This window comes from Ascidia mentula, chromosome 4 (genome assembly GCF_947561715.1).
Source record: "Ascidia mentula chromosome 4, kaAscMent1.1, whole genome shotgun sequence".
Taxonomy (NCBI): Eukaryota; Metazoa; Chordata; class Ascidiacea; order Phlebobranchia; family Ascidiidae; genus Ascidia; species Ascidia mentula.
Window position 1 is genome coordinate 972,402 of NC_138569.1, and position 24,159 is coordinate 996,560.

General features: G+C 36.5%; 3 protein-coding genes across 3 annotated transcripts in view; all 3 read left to right on the top strand.

Annotated features, from left to right (window-relative positions):
- LOC145899853 (uncharacterized) overlaps nucleotides 1-24,159 on the top strand; it is an 82,370-nt gene that overhangs the window by 52,148 nt on the left and 6,063 nt on the right. The gene's annotated exons all lie outside the window — the stretch shown is intronic.
- Nucleotides 1,729-2,397, top strand: LOC145899675 (uncharacterized). Its single transcript, XM_082988569.1, has one exon. It carries the CDS (start codon nucleotides 1,729-1,731, stop codon nucleotides 2,395-2,397), a length of 669 nt encoding a protein of 222 aa, XP_082844695.1.
- Nucleotides 5,497-15,289, top strand: LOC145899166 (uncharacterized). The gene is made up of 10 exons (XM_082987891.1): nucleotides 5,497-5,713; nucleotides 7,226-7,362; nucleotides 9,514-9,641; nucleotides 9,914-10,105; nucleotides 10,443-10,582; nucleotides 10,772-10,901; nucleotides 13,757-13,861; nucleotides 13,922-13,986; nucleotides 14,309-14,489; nucleotides 14,574-15,289. The coding sequence occupies exons 2-10, from the start codon at nucleotides 7,289-7,291 to the stop codon at nucleotides 14,768-14,770; spliced, it is 1,212 nt and encodes a 403-aa protein (XP_082844017.1). The 5' UTR covers nucleotides 5,497-5,713; nucleotides 7,226-7,288; the 3' UTR covers nucleotides 14,771-15,289.

Below are 24,159 nucleotides of genomic sequence, written 5' to 3' on the forward strand. Positions count from 1 at the left end.
AGTTAGCGCTGAATTAGAGCAAGTGTAGTTCAAACGGTCGCCTTTATGGTAAATTCCACCTGTCTATATGTTGAGTGTATTGTCTTGGGGCGGATCAGAGCAAACTACAATATAATAACCATAACCAATTTAAACTTTCTTGTGCATCTTCCTGTTTCACATTCACTTGTAATGGCCAACAGCTTGTATGTTTGGAAACCAAATAGTGAAATTTCATGTTTCGGTTATACATAAATATTCCAACGATAATCGCACCAACCATAAGGAAAGAATGAAATCAAGGCTCTTTTTTAGGTTTTAACTGGCGATAGGTCAGTAGCCAAAGAAAATTAAAAAGCATTATTGATTGAGAAGTATTGCGCGTGAACACGACATATGCTAACGTGTGTGTCTGACCGTAACTTCTTTTATGGTAGTCCCTTACGTCTCGAGATTTTATTATGGTACTCGCCATAACATAGAAAATTTAGCCGCCGACTTACCTACAACAGATGTAAGTTTCCAAATTATCAGTGCAAAGCCAAGAATCACACAAAGGAGTGGCAGTGAATGAAAGATCATTTCGCTTTTTAACCAGAAAAATTTCAAAACTAACTTCTGTTGAACAAAACTAACACTTATCGAAATCACTCATTTATACATCAAAACCAGAAACAGAAAGTACAACCTTAAAGTTATTCATTACCTTTATCTAACTGACATTTTTTAGGGGAACAATTAATTACTGCTGCTACCCTTTCATTTCTACGCAAATAGGCGACACATTTTGTATGCATAATAAGGTCAATTTGCATGTAACAGAAGGTAGGATGAGGTTTCTTATGTCCTTTTTTTGTGTTGTTCTGGACGGGATTTAAGCCGTGAGTTATTAATCTATGAATTTTTTTTCTCGTTCAATTATCATTTGTAATCTATTCTTACTAAATATAATGAATCGTGTTTTGAGTGGATGTGGCCTCCTTTTACAAAGATCTGTTTAAAAAGTATGTGCAAGAATCATATTTTTAAATATGTCAAACATTTTTCAATAATATCACATGCTAACAATTAATGTTCACAGGCTTCGCAGCCAAGGCATTGCAGCCAAGCTGGATCAGCCACTTTTCCCGACAAGTCGGAGCGAGATCTGAAAAATCAAAGTCCCGGTGAGGTTTGAACTCACGACCCTGGGCTAACCAGGGCCAACGCTCTACCAACTGAGTGGTTTCACGGGGTATATTGTGGTCAAGGTACACTGGTGCGCAAGCGCACAACTTGCCAGGCGACCTTCACAACGTAGAGGATCTCTACCACCGTAATCAGACAACGCAGAAGTAATACCACGCTTTCGCATAGCATCAAGGCAGGATGGATGCTATGCGTTGCTAACAATTAACATGAGTTATTTGTGCAGTTTGCGGCAACATATTGGGCGCATAAAAATTACAAATTATTGAGCTGCCCGTTGTTACAGCGGTAAAGGTTCTGAAACAATCATTTTAATATAGATTTTGTCGTCAAACTGTATCACGTTTTTCTAATGCATATATGGGTACCTTGTAGCGCTCACTTTACCGCATTTTAGCGAAGCGGATTAATTGCCTTTTTCGCCGCGTTTCTCTTTTGCCGCTGTTGCGTAGACTCGTTGAGTCATTCTTAACTTTGCAACGGAATAAAGCTGTGTAACGCTTTAGTGGTGACCCCGACGTGATAGAAACGTATATTTCTTGACATAAATTTCAAGTTAAGATGGATGGTAGTGATCAAAACGCTGTGGCTATTAAACTCCCCACATTTTGGATGTCACAGCCACGTGTTTGGTTCCAGCAAGCGGAAGCTCAATTTGCTTTGAAGAAAGTGACAGCTGACGAAACCAAGTACTTTTACGTTGTGTCAGCTCTCGATCAGAACACAGCTAGTCGTTTGATTGATTTACTTGAACAACCGCCGCATGAAGACAAGTATGCAGCAATTAAGGAGCGATTGCTGACTACTTTTACTTTAACACCGTCACAAAGAGCTCAACAATTACTCCACATGCCAACTTTGGGTGACCGGCTGCCAACTGCCCTAATGGACGAAATGCTGGCGTTGCTTGGGAGTGAGGAACCTTGTTTTTTGTTCAAAGAATTATTCCTGGAGAAGATGCCCGCTGCCGTACGCACGGGTTTGGCTGGAAAGGATTTTCCTTGTGCTCGCGTTTTAGCGCAACAGGCGGATGCTCTGCTCTTGGCTAGTAGAAAAGACGAGGAATACGAGGTATTAAAGGTGCGACGCTCGAGGTTCAGTTCTACTACACCACAACAAGTAAGAAACGCTCAAAAATTTTGCTTTTACCACCGTCGTTTCGGTAAAAACGCACGTCAGTGTTGTCCTCCATGTGCGTTTCGGGGAAACGAGCAAGCCGACCGTCTTTAGCTGCTGCGACGGCCGGCAAAACGAGCAGCCTCTTTTTTTTAATGGACCGCATATCTGGGCGTAATTTTCTTGTCGACACGGGGGCAGAAATCAGCGTTTTTCCACCGACTCGCTTTGAGCGCCACACAAACAGGCCCGGCAAAACCCTTGTGGCTGCGAACGGCAGCAGTATTCGGACGTACGGCTCACGTCTGATCTCGCTTAATTTGCCCGCTGGGAAGTTTAAATGGAATTTTGTTTTGGCGGATGTCTCCAGGCCACTGCTCGGCGCCGACTTCTTGAGAGCACATTCTTTGTTAGTTGATCTTCAACGACAGCGTTTGGTCAGCGCACAAACGTTTGCAAGTTTTCCTATTCGAAAAGCCGGATCTTTATTTCAACGCATAAATGTTCTCACCTCAGACAAGTGTGATTACGCGCGTTTGCTGGCCGCATTTCCCGCAGTTACAGCGCCTCACTTCTCTGAATTGCTCCCCAGGCACGGCGTGCAGCATTTCATCACAACAAGTGGACCTCCAGTTCACGCGCGTGCTCGGCGCCTTCCTCCTGAGAAACTCACTTTGGCAAGAAATGAGTTCGCCAATATGTTAAAAATGGGGATTGTCAGACGCTCGTCCAGTCCCTGGGCTTCGCCACTACACATGGTTCCAAAGTCTACAGGCGGTTGGAGGCCGTGTGGTGATTACAGGCGATTAAATGCTGCTACTCTGCCAGATCGTTATTCTATTCCTCACATTCAGGACTTTTCAGCAAGTTTGGCAGGATCTACCATTTTTTCCAAAATCGACCTTGTGCGTGGCTACCACCAAGTTTCAGTTGCCCCCGCGGATGTTGCCAAAACGGCGGTAATTACACCTTTCGGTCTTTTTGAATTTCTGCGCATGCCATTTGGGTTAAAAAATGCCATTTGGGTTAAAGGAATAAAGCTGTGTAACGCTTTAACCTAATTATTTTGTATTTCCCTCGCGTTGCCGAGTTTCTGTTCGCTTGTGTTACGGGCGTATATGTAAATAACCAGCGGCAAATACTTACATGCAAATGTTACTTGTCTGTATTATTTCACTTTAAATTCACGGGTTAAGGGGTTTATTTGATGCAAAAACTACAGAAGTTAATCACCATGGTAAGGCAAGATTTTTCACCAATGTGAAAATTGTGTCACTAGCAAACTTATCATATGATAGAAAAAGTGCGCAATATTTCCTTAAAGTAAAAGTACTTGCATAAATATGGGCTAGTCACAAAAAAAATTACTTACATGTGATTGGACGTTGTTATGGTGATACATGATACGCATGGTTGGTTTACGGATTTGGATGTGAATAGGAAATAAGACAGGATGTAATCATCACATGCTGCCCTGATCATATTGCAAGTAGTACACCTTCCTAGATAATGCACCTGCCGAAGATTGATGTTGGGAGTGCTGTTTTGGCCGTAATATTTTCTTGTAAAATTATACTCTCTTCAACACCTCCCTGTTTTTTCATGGTTAAACACATTATATTGCAAGTAGTTGCATCCACACCAGAACATGGAATGGGACAAAGATTTATTAACATAAATACGAAAGTAGTTGGGTATCGTATTAATCAACAGGTCACATTAACAGGGATATTCATTCGCTTGCAAATAGTGGAATCAGAATAAAATTTTAAACACTGCCAGTACACAAAACCGGTCCTCGTGAGAGGTGAATGCTTTTGTTCCAAAGACTATAAACACAACATATCAGTCCAGCAATGACGTTGAAATATACATAGAGGACGATGTAAAAAACTTGGTTACAAAATTTACGGATGCACGGACAACACGCGAAAAACGATTTTCTCGTTGTGGATTAAATACTGATTTATGTAGTCAGCCTTTGGTTTTTGGCTGTTATTTTCTTTTCATGTAGTCTTATTTGTTTTGAAACAGCATATTTTGTTTCGCGTGATAAGTGAGCAAGAAACACAATTTTATTTATCCTTGGCCGACTATACGAGTCTACTGATCAAATAGTTTTTGAAGCATTGGTAACCGAGTTCACGTTCGTGATTAACTTCCGTCATTTTGGTTCATTATCAATGAACGCTCGTTTTTCATACCTATAATAATTGCAGCCACGTTCCCTTTCAGGTCCCATCTCACAATTAAATCCCAAAAATTTAGTTTTGGAGGTAATTTGTCTGCATTCACCTGGCGACAATTTCTCTTGTGAAGGGTAACTACTATCGCTCAACAGAAAAAATATAGCCGAATTAGGACAGCACACGGTAAGATTTCGCAAATAATTCTGAACAAAGTCTGTAGATAAGGGGATTAACACAAAATCAAAAATGTAAAAATTTCTTGTGACGCAATTTTCCACAAAATACACCTTAATATTTTTGGTACTTTTTAAACCAGATTTTCAACAGCACCTCAAAATGGCGTCAAGGCTGTAAGGAATTCGGCTTGTCATAATTGGAAACATTTTTACAAGCAATAGTTAACGACCAATACGAGACGTAATGCGTATTTGCCTGTGGGTTGGCCGTTTTACTGATTCAATTACTACTGCCTTCATGGAGTTGTTAGGAACATTCCCTGTATGGATTTTAGTTTTCATACACCCAGATTTTATAGAAGGGAAGCGGCAATTAGTTTTAACATTTCACGCTATCCGGCATTATTGAGGGGCATTGGGGGCAAACGCCCAATTTTTTTAACTTGGATCAAACGTTAGTGAATAGCTGACTATGCTACGAGTAAAATTTATGTCTGCTGTAAAGGAGTCGAAAAATGCGCCGTCAGTTCGACGGGTTTCGAGGTTCATAAGCGTGATGACTGAGTTCCATTGTTAAATTGACGCTCCATTGAATCTCTGTTGTGCTTTGTTTACATCACACACAATATAACAATCGTCATTTCATCAATCGATACTTTGCACTTACCAAAGTCCTTCCCAACCACACAGCAATATATATTGCATAAATCGCTGCAAAGTATTATACCACAAGATGTCGCACAAACATCGCAAATCATGTCAATCTGATCGAAAACAATTAAGTTTGGAATTTGCAGACATTATAGCTATGCCATGCCAATGCGATGGACTAAAGCTTCTGTGGGAAAGTTACTGGGGAGCGATATTTCATTATCTTCTTAATACAGTTGCATTAGAGCTGATAACGCCATTCCTGGAATAGTGTCACAGTCGTTTAACACTAGTGTGCAGGATCAGGTTCCAGGTAGCTGAGATATTTGTTGTGTAAAAGATTTTATTTTACCATGATCGTGGAACCATTACTTCAAGTTGCATTTGTTCTCTTATCTGGTTGCTTCAGTGAAGGTCAGTTGATTTATACGATACTGCACTTTTTAGCTATTTGCAACTTATAAGTTAAGAAGATAATCAGATAAACCACCACGCTATAATTGGTGTCAAAACAATATTTTGCACTACCAGGCGGGATTCAAATTTTGTGCTGTTTGATAACAAATAACAGCGGAAAATTGGAGAATTCCTCAAAAATTCGCTCCCCTCCAAAAAATCCCTGCCTTTGCTTGATCACTTTTTGTAAATTACCCCGCAATGTGGCAAATTACAAGCAATCAATGCAATTCATACAATGTGAGTTGACAAACGTTAGCAATGTTTATCAATGTTCAAACAGCAACACTAAAACTACACTGCATTGGTGCTTTTAAAGTTGTATTTCATAGTCATTTTGTCTTGAATTCGGATAACAACTGTCAAATGACATTTGGTGATCGTATAAACGTATGACTTGGGCCAATAAATGACTAATTTAGGAACATAGTACTATGCAGTGTTGTAGTTAGTTGCGGACCTATAATAACTTTGAAGAGGGTTGTAAGGTTAAAAATTGGGTGGGGAATCACCGATTTTTCGTTGCAAATTAAGGTTAGTTGTGATCGAGCATTGCAAAATATGTAGATCTGTATTAGCGCCAATCGTTACTGTGGCTTCCTGGCCTGCGCAATTGCGTAACGCTATGGACGCGAATGCGAGTTTTTCGGTAGTACGCGCCGTTGATTTATTACTGTTACTTTGAAAGAAAGGTAAATATATTTGTAATCAAAAAAGGGATTAAATGTGCGGTTACGCCATCAAAAAAACATAAAAATAAACTCTATTTCGCATGCGTTGGCGCGCTATTCCTCTTTATACATTCACGTGCGCAGTTTTTTCTTGAGTCTTACTTTAAAAGGTACATGCGTAATATTTGCAACGTGTTTAACTACTAAAATAATTGACTTAACACACATGGAATTTACATGCCATTGCTACAACGTACACACTAAAAAACATTTCGTCCTTAGATTTAACAATAAATGGCGCTTGTTAGGTAACAATGCACCATGTCAGGAAACATGCCCAGTTAAAGCGAGGTGCGGTGAATAAACGTTGTAGTTGCCTTCGTTTTATAGTTCATAAAGTAGTCAATATTGACTACATTGCTGCTTTCCAAGATGTGTAGGTAATTTGTGCTGGCATTTGATGTTGTTAAAGTAAAAGAAGAGTATTTTATGAAGTCAGATCTAATTCAATGAAAGTTTCAGAAAAAAGTCGCGGCTCCAAAAATAGAAAAATTTTATATCATACTGATGTGCATCATTTGGTTACTCACATTTTGCATTACATGAACATGGAATATTTAGTGGCACAAGTACATATATTTTATATGCTTTAACGAAAATATACATAATGCAAAAAAGCATATTGGTAACTTTTTAGTATGTACATATTGTTGTTTGGTTAAATGGCATTTTAAGAAATGTATATGCTGACATTTCAGACAAAATGTTCTGACCAGTGTTGTTGTTTATTTCACCGCAGGGCAAACGTCTTTAATTGTAAACAACACACTTACCCCTTACCCATATCAAGCTCGTGGAAGTAATGCTGTATTGCAGTCATATGTCAGGAAAACTGCAAGTGGATCTGCAAGCCTCAAGTTTGGTAAAAGTCAAGAAGTAAGTGTTTACTGGAGAATACGGTTTGGTAACATAAACATTACCTTGTCCGTTACTTATACACATCATAATGACAATCCAGAAGTGTTACATGTTATCACAACGCAAGGCAGCCCCACTGTGTAGGCCATTTATAATTGTTATCTTCGCCTTTTCATTTAGCTTATAAGGTTCACTAGCCTTGTAGCCATGCTAGATCAGTCACAAATCGTAATTATAACTATTATTCTGTACTTACTCTTAAACAAAGTGCTGCTCTCCAACTGCTGGTGTGTTAGTATTACCTATAAATGACAGAGTACATTTTATTGATATCTATGCATTGATATGGTGATGTTTCTTGTTCCACAAATTATCTGTCCAGGTAGTTTGGATGGTGTGGTACTACTTACTGTGCAGCAAAGAAATCATTTAAAAACTTGGTTCAAGTTCTTTATATATTATCTTCATTCTGTTTCGCAATGATTCTTGAAAAAAAAACTCCCTGATTTTGCTGATACAATGTGCAACCAAATTAGTGGAATTCCCAAAACAAATAAAACATATTGACTGTTTGTTTGTCATATGTACTGCCAAGCAGGATTTTGATCAGTAGTTGGAGTCACAAACAATCTAGATTTAACCTACTACGAACCACAATATCTCAGCATGTAGTATGTGGGTCCCGGAAAGCCCAGGATTGTGAAACCTGGAGGCTTAACTTTTTTGTTTTCCAAACTGCCAACAAGGGCAGTGAAGCATTTTATTTAACCTCCATTTTCAAGTTTAATTTAAAGTAAAAAAGTCTAATCCACACTTTGGCTGGCAATTTTCTACACAAATTAAACCATACCTGTGGAATAAATGAAACACTACATTTAGCTTGCAGGACACACTTTGGAAACCCTTGATGTAAATTGTCTTTGTGTTCCTATTTTAAAATATGAGACAAATTGTATGAATGTTTTGAAACAATTGTGTTGTTGTTTTACAAACAATCGCCTTTGTTTATAATGGTCCAGCAATATGCAGAAACCAATCCGAAACATTGGCAAATATTAAACGAAGGTATGTCTAGTACTGTAGAATAACTTTTAGCACTTTCAAAAATTTTAGTGGTGTTGTAAAATTTAAAAAAAAAAGTCATGTCGTTAAACAAAAGTATGATGAAATAACCATATGTGCATGTTTGTGTGCTAATTTCTAGGAAATTATTGTTTATTGCTGGCACAGAGTGGTAAATTTAGCATACCAAATGTCACTGAAACAGGTGCAGAAATATGTTAAGTGACATAAACGATGAAAGTTATCACTATCCAGTTACTTTTTTGGTTTTGAAGTTTATTCTTGAAACTGGTAGTTAAGAATCATTGTTTTGTAAAATGTTTCAATCTCATTGTCTTGGGTTGACATGTTTTCTTTTACACAATCTTCACGTGTAGCCGCTTGCAATAGCTAAATATTATTAAAGTTTTCGCTGATGGTACAGTCCTAGCTTAGTGTGTGTTGGCAAACAAAAGGCTCAAAACTTAAAGCATACCAAATTCCTGTTAAAGTTTAGGTATTTGTATGTACATTTTGTCAAGCTTGTAAACTTCTCTTGGTCTTTAAGTTAGTCAATCCAACTACAATTTCCAACATAACATTAGACCTTATTTATATTCAAATAGAATACAAGCATAAAGCATTAACATAAACATATAGCAAACACATCCTAACAAGTAGAATACTAAACACTGACACAAACAAGTACATACTCCTACTGAATAGGATAACTGACAGCTCATGCATGTTGCCACAAACATAAAAATTGGTCGTGCAATATATGTGATAAAAAGAAAAGAAAATGGAAGTTAGTTTAAAGAAAGTCGTTAAAAAATCAAAACTAAGCAAAGGTTTGCTTTGACCAGTATGGCCGGTTATCAGTTAAGTGCATTATAAAACTCTCTGCCCACTAAGTAAGTCCAAAACATGTATTGTCATAGGCATGTTGAAGTCAATTTGATTTTGTCAATATAAAATTGGGACTTTTGAAATTGCTTCTTGGAGAAGTTGTGATTTTAAAAGTTTTTGCAACACAATTCCAAATGCAAGTTATGTATCTTCTATCTAACAGCATATTTTGAATATATATAAATTTAATGACATGTAATTGTTTCTAATTTATTACAGATGTGAATATTCCACCACTGGGCAATTCTATGTTTTCACTACAACATTCTACAACGTGATGTCAAACTATTCCCTCTTGGGGTGGCAATTTGCTGGAATTTGGACTTGGTCTAACTTTAGTGTTACAGGTGTAAAAATACAAATATGATTAGTTTAGTGCTCTAATTTACAATAACCACTTATTGGCGTTTAAACAGTATTATTCTACAAGGATTGATTTTAAAGCTACATGAACCCCTGAAAACTAAATATACTATGAGGCTGCTGCATGGTGCCTGGAACGCTGAAATAATGAAATTATTTCCTGAGAGCTGCATTGCAGCAATTAAACATGCCTGGCAGCATCAGTGATTTAAATATACTATTTTGTGTTTGTATTTACAACACCTTTTCGACACAGATTGTCCATCCAATTCATCACAAAATGGCCCTAACATCAATGCAATTGTTTACACTTACCAAGCAAGTGGAGTTTTTGTTTGTACAAATGGACAAGAGTTGTTTTACAGTAACTCAACTCCTGGTATCAAGGATACAATTTGTCAAAATGATGCAACATGGTTTGGGGCTGAAGGATTAGGATGTTGGTCAGGTAATATGAGGATACTCTGCAGGGTGGTTACACTATTTCAAGGGTTTTGCGTTATAAATTATGCAAATGTTCAGTATATTTCTAGTGTAACATGATAAAGTAGACTGCTTGGATGGTAAAAAAGTGGCGTTATGATTAAAAAGAAAGCCACAAATTATACATGTTTGCATATGTATGAGTTCTTTTGTCAATGTGGAACGGTAGTACAACAAATAGCCCTGTGACATTTTCATAAACACCACAACACCCCAACACTTTTGCTAAAATGAACACCTGTAATGTATACCATGTGGACGTTTATAGTCTGTGGTTGCAAAACATGTGATCTGTATTACAGCACCAATTGCAACTGTAACTGGGAGTTTTAATGGAAAAGAGGGAAGTACTGTGGGGATGGGATGTTTTTTTATGAAATCATTTCCACCTGCTTATGAATATATTTTTGAAGATGATCGTGGAAACCATACCCACAAAGTTGTAAGATAATTCTTTAAGTGTAGCTTCATGCAGTTTAGGTTAATAAATATAATTTCTATTTAAAAAAATATGTGACTGGTCTTCAAAAAATATAAATGTATTTACATAAATAAGTACATTAGTTGGAAGCAGCTAATATAATAAAATTTAATCCTATGATATTTTGTTTTATCAGCCTTTTTTATTCAGAATGAAACAGTTAATCTAACTCTTACTCGTGAGATGAATGGAAAAACAGTTCGATGTCAAGCTGTTTCAAAATACACAAAAATAAAAAACAACATGGGATGGTCACAGCCACAAAGATTGAATGTAACTTGTAAGTTTAGCAAATATTTATTTTATAGATCAGTGGCTCTTAACCTGGGTTCGATCGAACCTCTGGGCTTCGATGGTGACGTTTCTGTGATTCGACGAAGGTCCAATGATTCACAAAAACTCAACAAACATTTGAATCATATTTTTCTTTTAAATTAATTCCAGAATCTATTTAGTTTATAACTTAAATAGGCACGGGTAGGTTGGATTGTAACCATAATTTAACTTCTGTGATGTAACAATGAACATGACAACTATTTGTACTCACATGAGTTTAAGATAGTAATTGCTGAGCACTTGGCGTGAATTGGAAATCGTTCGTAGTCATGGCTGACATAAACAAACTGCACAAATGAACATTTTGAAACATATTTTTGCATGCTGTGGTGTAATCAATAGACATTGCAGTCTCTAGGCTAAATATGTGCATTGTTGTTGGAATTTGTACACAGAAATAAGATTATATGTGAATCTTTTCTGTTTTGGCACATTCCTAGGTTATATCATATTGCAAATAACTGGTGCAGATTCTGGTCCGGTTCACAAAAAAATGGGCTCTCGTTTTCAGCTGCGGTTTGACAGTTATTTTCTGGTGGCATTGGTGTACTGCGAATTTGAAGCTCACCCTGGCGTCCTAAATATGAATTAATATGCGAATTCTTGGACATGTAATTTCTATCCATCTTGAAACCATTGCATTTTTAACTGCCGTAAACGAAAAACATAATAGCCCTGGCATGCGAAAAAGGCTTTGCTTGGACACAGTAACCCAAATTCAATAAAATTGTGTTGGATTGATTTCAGTTCCTGTTCCAATTCGTTTGCTATTTTTGCTTATCTTATTCTTTATGTTATCGGGGTTCGATTAATGTTTGCAGAAGATCCAAGGGATCTGGTGAGTTAAAAAGGTTAAGAACCAATGGTATAGACTGTCAAATTCCACCATTACTATACAAAGCTTACTTAAACAAACCATTACATTCTTCTGCAATCTATGACAGTATCAGCTTATTCTGTCAGTTAAATCAAATCTCAATAAATGTGGTTGGTCATTTGACAATGGACATTTGTTTTAAATTTAAAATATATTTGTCTTTTTGTATTTGTTGTATTCAAATCCACCATCAATTTCAAACATCGCTGTGCTGGGACCAATTTAGGAACTTGAAAACCATTATTCTGTGAAATACCACTAAACCTAAACTGCTTTGTGTATTTAAATCCCCAATCCACATGTGTTTGGTCTTATGTTGTCTAGCTAGAGTTTTCTGCATCATTCCTATTCAGGACCTCAACAATAACAGTTGATGGCAACATAATTGATAAAACAATGTAGCCTCGGATCCAAAGTGATTCTTTATTTGTTAAATATACTGTAGCCTACCACAGTTATCTTAGTACAACTTTCAAATTAACAGAATATAGCGTTGGTGTTAGTAAGGGTAGTATTTCAATTAAAAATGTTTTACAAACTGATAGTGGTACATATGCGATGAGTCTTCTGATCAAAACTCTCCAATCTTCAGTTGTTTGAAAATGGAATAATGTTCTTTTAGACAATCTTTAAAACCGAAGTTTAATTCTGAATTCTGTCTGAAAAATGATATTTGTAATAAGTTTATAAACAAGAGCTGAATTGAACATGAATTTGTGTGTTTGTAGAAAAAAACAAATTTGATTGTGGATTCAAACCCCCAATCCCAATGTGTTTGGTCATATGATAACTTGAATGAAAGAAACAATTCATGCAATATAAGCAGAAAATTTATGCAACTTGTAAAGCCAATAATGGTATTGGTAATTCTAACAGTACAACCATTTCAATTGTTTCAGTTCCAACATTGAGTAAGTTAGTTTTGAAGTTTCTTTTTTAATTTAGACACTTTTTCCTTAAAAACATTCTTATTCTGGACAACCAAAGATAACAGTTAATGGTGAAACAGTTGATAGCAATACAACAAAGCTTCTCAATGAAAGCAATGTTGTTAAATTTAAATGTACTGTTGATTACCAAAGTTATCTTGGTACGATCTTTAAATGGACAAAAGATGGGATTGATGTTAATAATGATAGCATTTTGTCCAAAAATGTTACACCAAATGACACTGGTACATATGTATGCAAGTCTTCTGATGTGTTTGGGAGTTTCCAAACAACGATTAACATTGATGTTCAGTGTAAGTTTGCAACATGGAAAGTTTGCATGTGGTGATAATTTGAAATAGTTTGTCTATTCCACTCTGCATGTTTTCGTATTTTTTTTCTTAAAACCATAGTGTTGTTTGACATGTTGCGTAAATAATTTGTTTTGGAAACTATTGCAAAATGTAGCATTCAGTAGAAATCTTAACTGACCCAAATTGTTCTGTATAAGATTAACTACGCCTTTGTTTGTATTAATGGATTACCTTAACTGTGCTAGTGTATGGTATCTAGTGAATGAATTAATTATCATTAGTTTTGTTTTGTGTTTTATGTCTTTCTTAACCTGTTAATAACTGGGTGTTTAGTGAAGGTTTCTATTGGTTGCATTAGTTCTATTCCAACACAAGTTCATATTTTAGCAACCTACTTCTGTATTCCAAGCACAACTGTAGACATTCCATCGCGGAACAGTTCTTTTGCAAAAATTACTGCAACTGTTTCTGTATCTTTTTTTCCCCATTAAACAATTTGTGCTATATGTGCATTAAAGCCAATGAATGATTGACCACTTTGCACAACGCTAATGATTACAATTAGACATTTTATAAATCATGTGTGAATTTACATTTGGTTTACACTATTTCAAATGATAATTGCATAGTTTTTGTAATTGTGCTAATGTTGGCTTTGCAAGTTGATATATTTTCATAGACCAACCATACACTGACAGCAATTTGAACTGCCAACCAAACCAACCATGTAATATTGTTGTGTATTCAAATCCTCCACCTAATGCATCTGTTTTAATGTCACCAGGTTTGTAATGCTTGAATCTTGCCATATCTTAACATTTGATTTATATATATACTTTTTAAGGAGGTGGAAATGAAACTCTTGCACTGTTGTCAAGTACTCCACCGGTTTACACATATCAAATTAAGGTAAATTATGTTGTTAAACAGTAGGGAATCATTTATTTGTTCTTGTAAGTTGCATTAAAGGTAGTATAATATTAAACGAACGTTTACCTTTAATCCAAAAATGGTTGGTTTACTTTAGTTGAGGCCAGTTACCAATACTTATTTATCGCAAAATGTGCCCATAAGGTTGACTTAAATAATAGATGTAGGAAAATGTGATAATTTAACATATATCCCAAAATAAATTTAAAATAATATAGTTTTATTGCTGTATGTTGAAAGTAATGTAACAAACTATGCACAGTGAGTTCTTTGTAATCCTAGTTTGGTTATTTTACTGTAGAAGCCAGCAGGAACCTACACTTTGCATGTTACAAATTCAATTGGAACAAGCTTGATTACAATAACTGTGTCTGGAATCACTACCAGCCTACTGGGAATGATTATTGGAATATCTGTAGCAGCTGTTGTTGATGTGATTCTTGCAATAATACTTGCAGTAGTTTGTTTCAAAAGATCAACAGGTAAGTGTGAAATTGTAACATGTTTTAGAATGTTGGGTTATTAAACCCAAAGGTTTGTTTCATATTAATGTTGATATCTTGCAGGTAACAAAATGAAAGGAACACCTGCAAAGGTTTCACTGGGAGCACCTGCTTATTTAGACACACATGTGTATGAAAACACACCTCAACAACCTACACCCACATATGAAAACACACCTGAATATCACAATGTGGCAACTTATCAAAATACAACTGTAAACCAAAGTGCATCAGCATATGAAACATTTGGTCCAAGTTAAGAAACACTTTAACTGCAGATTTGAAAGAGAACATGAATGTACTGAACACTACTACATTCTGGTTTTATATTTGGTTCAAGTAGATTTAAACTTAAACTTTGTGTTTGACTTCTCTGCTAAAAGGATTTGTGCAAGTTATTACAGTGCACTGTTTTTGTGTTTTGTATTATATACGATCATACATCATTTGAGTGGTAACTAGCATTTTTTCATTTCTGATTGATTTTAAAGCTGGTTCGAAAATATTTGAAAAGTCGTAGATTGGAACTTCCCGATAATCCGAGCAAAACCATTTACTTCCTTATACTGCTAGGTTAATGTTTTACCTCACGGAAGAGAACACTCTCCTTTTGTTTTCAAGATTATTAACTTCCCTGTGTAAACTAATGTTGTAGGAAAACTGTGGCCAGCCTGTGCTTCCAAAAAGAAATATATGTTGATACTCGTTTGGATAATCCGGGATCTGTTTGTTTTCTATTCATGTTTTTTTCAATTTATAATGTGTTCACTTATTGTCAATCACTGTGTGTTTTCAATAATGTCATTAAACGAATGTGATTATCGTCGTATAGAGTTTCTGTTGCAAGGATTTTACTTTCGCCAACCCAGTATCCAATAGCAGAATAGGCGGAAATTAGGTCATTCATTACAAAGAGGTTTTGAAACCAGGAACACTTTCTTGTTCTCAGATAAATGACCAACAATTTGGGATCTTAAACAGCCCCCGACGGATTTACAACTGAAAATTACAGCGATATCTAAAAAATAATGTTTCTTTGTAGCACATTTTTTTTATTTAGATTTCTTTGTAACGTTTAGATCCCGAAAACGTTGTATTCAAGAAAGACGTGTGACGTCGTATGTGTACAATATCCCTAGTTTGGCGTTCAAGTTGATGTTGTAATGTCGTATATATTGTGACTAATCTGGAAGCTTATTGAGAATGTGTTATGAAAATGATTACCATAAAGTAACCGTTTCCCGTTGGGCAGAAAGGAAAATCCGCACCAACAAGGGTGTCTTATATTGCTTATCTACTTAACTTGCCCAGTTTCTTCTGACGATTTATAAGAAACAGTTTTTCCGAAACCAACCACGCAAAAAATCTAGACGGGTTCCCAAACCGGGGTCCGTAACTATACCTGTAAAAAAATTTGTACGTTTTATACAGTGCTTCAGCAGTAATGACTGCAGTGATCATAACTGGATTGGTTCCGTAAGCTTTACTCTACTTTTGAATGGTTCTTGCAATATCGTTTCAAAGCTGTTTACAATTCTTTCTTTCTTTTACTACGCGTCTATGACGTAAGAATTCACACGTTATTGTTATTATTGTTTTGTAGCATTTTCAACGCTGATTACGTTGCAAAATGATGTGACGTAACACAGGGGGCCTGAGAAAAAACAGGTTCACAAAATAGGGTCCGCGACCAAAAAAGTTTGGGAAACCCTGAATTATGTCACCTGATATAACGAACGTATGTCGAGTTTTAACGTTTGTGCATTCGTTACATTTTCCTACTTTCCCAGAATTAAAAAGTCTCTAAGAGAAAAAAATTGGACGATTTTAATACTGTTTGTATAAAAATTCCGGTTTATCTGCCTCTTACATGCCATAACTTGTTAGGTTTGACAGCTTTGGCTGTAATTTCTTGAAATTCCGTATTATATTTTTGTGTACACTGTTGAAATTTTCCCCGATATATGGCGATTTAATCAATTGCTACAATCACTGTGCCGCTTGCTTAGTGATTAAACTAAGATGATCAATATTAAGTGGTGTTCTCACGAAACAACGTGCTCGGTGACGAATACGCGGAAGGCGGTTTACAGGGAGGACTTCTTTTTTCATAGCACTTCCGTGTTGGCCAGAAAGCAAATGGGCCCATGTGCATTGTGTGTTTTGCTCTCTTGGCTATGAACCACCTTCTTTGCTCAAGAGTTACCAATGTAATAAGTTTATAACGGAGCTGAACCTTTGGAGTTGCACAAACATAGTTTTTTTAATATGTACTGTGATGCATTTTATCCGACCGGATTATGCAATGAATGGCTTCACTTTAAAAAAGAAGAAACAACACAGTGTTACAAATACCTTTTAGTTTGCAAAAAACAGGGTGTGTCATTATACCAAAACTACTTAGTTGTCGTTTATTAAATTCCTACATGTGAAGGACTGTGATTACTATGCTGAGTTTGAATCATTGTTATAACGCAGCATTCAATTGCTGTGATTAATACTTGGTTGTCACTGGATAGCAATAGGTTACTGTGCGCTGATGCAACCAAGATATGCCTCGACATTACAGTCAACCAGGAAGCATTTCTATTAAATGTTAACGCCTCTCAAAGCGTTACAAGGAGTGCGATGACGCCAGGCTTTATTATATTGCCTGGTGGTCACATAAATATTGAGCACGTCCATTTTCACCCCAGTTTGTTGTTAAATTGATTTTTTTCCGAAATTTGTAAGCAAGGCATAAATAAATGAAGTGAATTGCATCATTTTTAAGCCACAAAGTTTTTATCCGAAAAAATTGGTTTTAACTAATTGCTTGACGTAATAATGTCACATACACAGTATATGTACAGGAAAACTAGGAAATGGTCATACAAAAGGTTATGTGTTGTTTGCTAAGGCATAAGGGATGATGGGTTGTGTAAAAAGCTTATAATACACATGGTTCGTGTACAGGGTGGATATGGGTGTTTAAACAATCGACTACTTTCACTATCTCGGTGAGCCTTATTTAGAATTCAGGATCATCGCATTAGTCACCGCACAATTGCGACAGAGTTATGCCTGTCACGTAGACAAATTTTTGGACCAAATCTGGAAAATTAAGGCACTTTTTCCCATTTACTGTACGCGAATTTTAACACCAAATTCAGGACATATCCGGCAAAATTTTGCCACCCAAACATTGTTTTAAGTTGAATAACCCTTCATTTATTGTGGATAAAGGGTAATGCGCATCATGGTTTCATCTGAAACAGATTTTTGTAAACTTCTGAAAAATTCGCACTAAACACAACTTTTAAACTGAACTAGCAGAGCAAGAATAATTGTGAAACGTAGCTAATATATGTTTTTTTGTGACACTAAAAGCTCTTTCAGTTGTCAATTTCGCCTTTAATCATGTACAATGTCACGCTGATGTATGGTTATGTATCTCAGATCTGAAAATTCCAAATCCAAAAAAAAGTATGAACGGAAATATAAAATATCTCTTGCGGTAAATACTGCACAAATAGGTTAGTTTGTTACAAGTAAACAGATAAACAAAACACGCATAGTTAGAAATTCTGTTTTCAAGGTCCTCTGCAATAATGACCTGTCGGCTGTTTTGCTTGTCTGTCGGTACACGTTGCTGAGTCTTGTGACTTATATAGGGACCTAATATTTTCATAAAATGTTCCACCTCCTGGAAGAACAGGGGTCTAAAAAGCACTTCTTTAGCAAGCAACTTTGCACAGAATGTGTAGAGAAGGAATGGATCTTTCATGAAACCACAAATGGCTTTTCCCTTAAACCACAGGTCGGGAACCTATAGCTGGCGAGCCAGATGAGGTAATATTCCATAACGTAACAATCCATTTGTAACAATCAACCACAACAATCCGATAAAAGTCGCATTAACTGTAAGGTGTTACCAAAGACACTTACCGTTTTTGTAAGGTTTTGCCTAAAATGCACACGTTAATTGCATTAAGTGTTGAAAATTTTATATGGTTCTCACAGAAATACAATGAAAAATATGTAGCTCCATGGCTCCCTTAGCCAAAAAGGTGCCCGATCTCAGCTTTAAACGATTCATTTTTCTGTAAATTCATTCTGTGACTGACCATGCACCAAGTAACTGATTTGATTCAAATTGACCCGATTCGAAATGTCCAAAATCTACCAAAACCCGAAAGACGCTAAAGTGCGCATTAGCAACAGCACATGAATATTTGCTCTGTCAATCATTAAATTAACCCTCATGCATCACTGGTTACTTTGTTACGTCATCCTTGTGACAAAGGGCAGAATACAAGGTAGGCATTTCCCCCCGACAAAATTTGTTTTTATAGAAATACAAATATGCGTCCTTTGTGTTTGAAACCCCTGGAAACCAAGAAAACAGGTGGTGCGACTAACCCTTGCAATTTAAACTATTTTTTCCAGTGGGAAAAACTTACAAAGTTCATCTTCACAATATTTCTCCTTTGCGTAAATATGTTGAATCCCAGTAACTTACCGTCCTCCACGTTTACATTGTCCGACCGATAAGGGAATCATATTTTCATAAATATATTTAACGTTTATAGCTAGGCAGATTTAGCAGTTGGCTTGAAGCTATACCTCTATAGAGTTTCACTTCGTATATTTATTGACTTCATTTCGGGTGATTTTGATGACTTTTGTGAATGCTTTTATACCTGGAGTTGTAATGTGAAGTCAAATGACGCGGTCGAACGTTTGAACAGGCGCCTTTAAAGCAGCCCCAAGATCTTTATGACGATTTAGTTTAGTTATGCTTGGAATTCGTAACGCTGACTTCGATTGTTCTGCTTCTGAATTAATTTTTGGCCAACTCACAGATTGCCTTGTGAGTATTTTTTGAAAGTACAGCCATTAGATGTCATTAGTTCCGAATATGCGAAGCACCTTTCTTTTTTCGCGAAAGACATCAAATTTCGACCGTTTAAAAGTCTCGACTTCTCTGTTTTCGAGGACTTTAAGGATACAGATGAAGTCGATGACACTGTTCCCAAATCTGATGCTTTAGATGTGTTTCCAACGTTGTCTATATTTGAAGAAGAAACAGATGAGTCAAATCTTCTTTTATTCATTAGCGAAGGTAGCTTAGCAGCCTGCTGGAACGATCAACATGATTCGTAGAGGCCTGGAAGTTTGGTGCGCTATCGTGACTAACTCGAATATTTACTATTAGTTCTATGTTTGCAAGTCACTGAAAATATGACATACAATCTGCTTTTGTCTACACTTGCTGCATGTGTGTTGTGTATACATGTCTGAAATGTCAGTGATATGTGTATATGTGGCTTACGTAACGACTAATACAGAATTCCGTAACTCGATGGGCAATTTTATTGTGTCGAGCACGCTGAAGGGTTTGAATGGTTTGTATCACCATGAACCATCATCAAGTCTGGCAAGAAAATCTTGGTCTGACACGATGTTGGCTGCGGGTCTCGTCACCGATGATCTGTTCTTTGACCTAAAAGCGGCCTGAGACCGAAAACCATGATCTGTAAGGCCACATGTTGTTATGCATGAGACCGCATTGAGATCTGCGTTAGACCGAACGTTTGAATCTGCCTATTTGTGGAAAGAGTCAATATACAGGGCGATATCAAAGACAAAGAAATACTTAAACAAAAAAAGAAATATTTGCAGCAATTACGAGACAAAGGAGACTTAGAAGAAGTAGCGCAAGTTAAAAGACGTAACGCAAGCGAGATAACTAGCCGAAACTGAATTACGACAAGCTGAATTCCCTACACAGCTTCCCCACCGGACAAGTGTTTTCCAAAAATTGATTCTTGCGCGCGCAGTTATCAAAGTACTTTACATATGTAGTCGACCGTCGTGGCATGCACTTTGCATTGCTTGACGTGCGTAGTAGGTGTAGATAACTACATGGTGATAACGCCTTTCTTCACACAGGCCGTGAAGTAGGAATTAACGAGCATTGCCACGAACTATATCTTTGTTGCTTGGGCGTCGATTTTGCGCTGCGGTTTCGAGGAAAATTTGTGTGGAATAGGCGTAGTGAATCGTCGTAAAAATATGCATTAAAATGGGTGAAGTATAACCGGAGAAGACGAAATGGCACCGAAGAGTAATCCGTCCACCAAGATTCCAAAAAAAGTCAAGTTGGTAATTCCAGGCAGGGTTGGCTATACGCATGTCGGTAAGCAAACAAGCCAAATCATCAAAAACTATACATGGAAATTAAACCAGTAGCACAACTTTTGCCGTCTACAGCTCGTTGACCTTGGCTTTGCCAACTGGTCAATCCCTAACTAAAAATGGAGCAAGGACGTTGATCTGTATGAAGCAAAAAATGTAAGCAGACATGCAAACAGTGATGAGGTGGCCTTGCAGCAATCATCATGTAACTACTCTAGTGCCGTGTTTCTTGGGCTCGGAAGGCTTTCAAAACCGTAACCATCGCGGCACTTTGGTCCGCTTGGTTAAGGCATGTAGCTTACCTGGCACAAGATTAGGTGATGACATATAACACGCAGTAAACAAAAACAATCAAAAACTACTGTTTCGGTGACATGCGTTAACAAACCTACCGTAAAATTACCTGGAAGTGATAGGAGCAAAGTTAAGAAACAAAATTTGGAAAGAGACGCAAATATATAGGACGATATCAAAGGCGAGACAAAATAGAGGTGCGAATGTAAAATAGTTGTAAGCGGTTTCAAAAGACGAAGTTTAAACAAAATAATAAAATAGATCGACTGAAATCCCTACAATGTTCACAATAATACTTAGGGTCGCGTCGTTGTTTGGCGCTACTGAGGTGTTGAGTCAAATCGGAATGTCCCGATAACGTTACCAACCTTGTGGTACCGTATTTACTCGATTGTAAGCGCGACTTCACGTTTTTTAACTTACCGTTTGTGCGGCTTAAAGTCGAGGGCTACTTATATTCGACGGCGGCTTACATTATTTAATGTCACGCTGATATTTTGTCTGCGGCTCTGAGTTTCAATGAAATTCACGTTTAACTCGCTCGGTCGTACAAATACGTTTTGTCAAACACAGTCATCAGCGTACCTGACAATTTGAAAGGAAAGATTTGTTAACAATTATTGTTGTAGGGCACCTAAGTTTGCCTTTAGCATTTACGTGCGGCTTACATTAGATGGCGGCTTATATTAATTTTGTAACACCGTCGCATGCGGCTTACATTCGAGGGCTGCTTACAATCGGGGGCTGCTTACATTCGAGGGCTGCTTACAATCGAGTAAGTACGGTAAATGTTCAGAGAATTGTTAGCAAAAAATATAGAGATTGGTTGCAATTCTAGAAATGTTGCAGAGTTTGGGCACCATAGCAAAGGCATAGAGACTCACTGAAATCTAGATTTATTATCGTCAATAAGAATTTACCTGTGAGTTAGTACAGTGCGGCGAAGAAGAATTTGTAGTAAACACAGATATGCATTTTTTTTATTTAATTGATTTATTGCTTCCACTTCAGATAGCTTGTTCTCTATTAAAAGGTCGTTAGAGTCACGTGAAAGCGTTCGTAAACGTCTCGGTGAATGCATTGAGTATCAACAGAATATTAAAAATACATGTGTTGAATAATGCAAAGCAGTTTTTTACTAGCCAATGGTTTTACCTTTGACATTAGAGCTAACCTTATGCACTGAATATTGTTGTGTTCAATGTACACAACACCATGCACAGCATTTAAGACTAAGTAAAAGAAGTCAGATGGTATATGATGCTCAGATTGCTTTGGAATTGCATTTGATAAAATATTTATACATCTTCTCTTGGATTTTTGTGTTTTTGTTACAGCACTTGTCTGTGTGAAAGGTCAACTACAGTGTCATAAATTTGTTTACACAGCTAAGAATGGATTTAAATTTAGCAATATTTTTGATAGTAATCTGTGCTTTTTCGGATTGAAAATTGGTAAGTGCTTGGTAACCTAATGAAAACACTGTGCGAACTATTTACTAATGGATACCAATGTTTTTGGTGAAATGGTAAGTTATATTTTACCAATAACAATAAACAACACCAGGTTAAATTATTCAGCAGAACACATGTTATTTGCCTGTCAATATACATTTAGAATGTGCATCCAAACAGCCACCATTTCCAATATAGCAATTAATATTAGGGTGTGATAAAATTCAATATAAAACATTATTGTTTGTTGCATTTTTATGGTAGCAGAAATGACATCGATATTTAAAATAAGAAACTTTCCAAAAACATTGTACTTGGTCTTATTTAACAGGTAACTGATAGCTTCTTTACAGTCATTACTTGTAACAACATAATTATACTGTAAAGGGGAGTATTTTGTGACAAGATTTGTGCTCTCTGTCTCAAAACAGCAGCTCTCTGTCTTGAAAGTTGCAAAATTATTCTGGTAATAAATTGGAGTTTAGGGTTATTTTGTTGCTTTCCATCCAAATCAACTAAATTAGAAAAGGGCATAGAAAGGTACTTATTAAAGTTGGGTGGTTGTATGGAAATGTGGAGTATAGGGTTATGGCTTACTAAATATGAGTTCTACTGGTATAATATAATCACTAATAAACTACACTAAGCCACATATTTTTGTTTGTCTGTGTTCACATTAGTAATTATAATAATTTTTTTCAGTTGCACAGCAAATCCAGGAATCCCATGGACTAATAAACAAAGGAAGGGTAGCTGTGAACTTTTCCCCAATCTTCACAATTATGCTACCACCAGAAGCCTCAAGTTGTTTTTGGAACGTGAATTCAGTTGAAAAACAGTTTTTGGCACCAACTGGATGTGTGCCTCCATCTTATCTCCCATCTAATATTCAATGCTCAAGCAATTCTGGAGGTTTCACTTCAACATATGTTGCAGCTGCTCTAACATCCAGCCCAGCAAACTACACTGTGTCCCTTCAATGTGCACCTTTAAACATCAGCACATTTATTTTGTTTAGCAAATGTAAGTAATTAGGTAATTATACTATTATTGAGTTACTTAAGTTTAATAGGCACGAGATATTTTATGAGCCAGAGACATAATACCCGTATTTTTGTTTGCTAGATTGTCCCAGTGTGATTTCAAATGCTGGACCAAGCACAGTTGGAAATAATCAAACCTATGGTGCATCAACACAATTTAAATGCCAAACAGGACAGGAGTTGTTTTACAGCAACTCAACTCCAGGTATCAGGGACACAATTTGTCAAAATGATGCAACATGGTTTGGTGCAGATGGATTGGAATGTTGGTCAGGTATTGTGTAAAAACCTGTATATACATATATCTATATATATATTTTTTTTGGGAGGGGATTTTCATGATTTTTATTCTGTGATAATCAAAAAAAATGCAGTATGCATGCATTATATTACCAAGAAATATTTGTTTTTGTTTTTAACGTGCTATATGTGAACATGCACAATACTTTGCTTTGTTCAAATTTTCATATCAAGTAAGCATGTAACTTAATATACAGTTATGTAGCTGATAAAAATACAAATAAAAACTGTTTTATACAGCATTAACATAACTGTTTAATTGCTTTTGTGCTGTACATTACAAATGTACATTCTTGGGCTCCAAGTTTTGTAAGGGTATTGGTTACCGTTTGCAACATATTTTTGCCATGTACAACAACAGAAGTACAATTACCTTCA

What these genes read in the sequence shown, in the direction of transcription:
- LOC145899675 (XM_082988569.1), top strand. Translation starts at nt 1,729, where the DNA reads ATGGATGGTAGTGATCAAAACGCTGTGGCTATTAAACTCCCCACATTT.
- LOC145899166 (XM_082987891.1), top strand. Translation starts at nt 7,289, where the DNA reads ATGCTGTATTGCAGTCATATGTCAGGAAAACTGCAAGTGGATCTGCAA. An exon ending in AGGATTAGGATGTTGGTCAG is followed by an intron (nt 10,106 to 10,442) that starts GTAATATGAGGA and finishes TCTGTATTACAG; the next exon opens with CACCAATTGCAACTGTAACT. An exon ending in ACAAAGATTGAATGTAACTT is followed by an intron (nt 10,902 to 13,756) that starts GTAAGTTTAGCA and finishes ATATTTTCATAG; the next exon opens with ACCAACCATACACTGACAGC.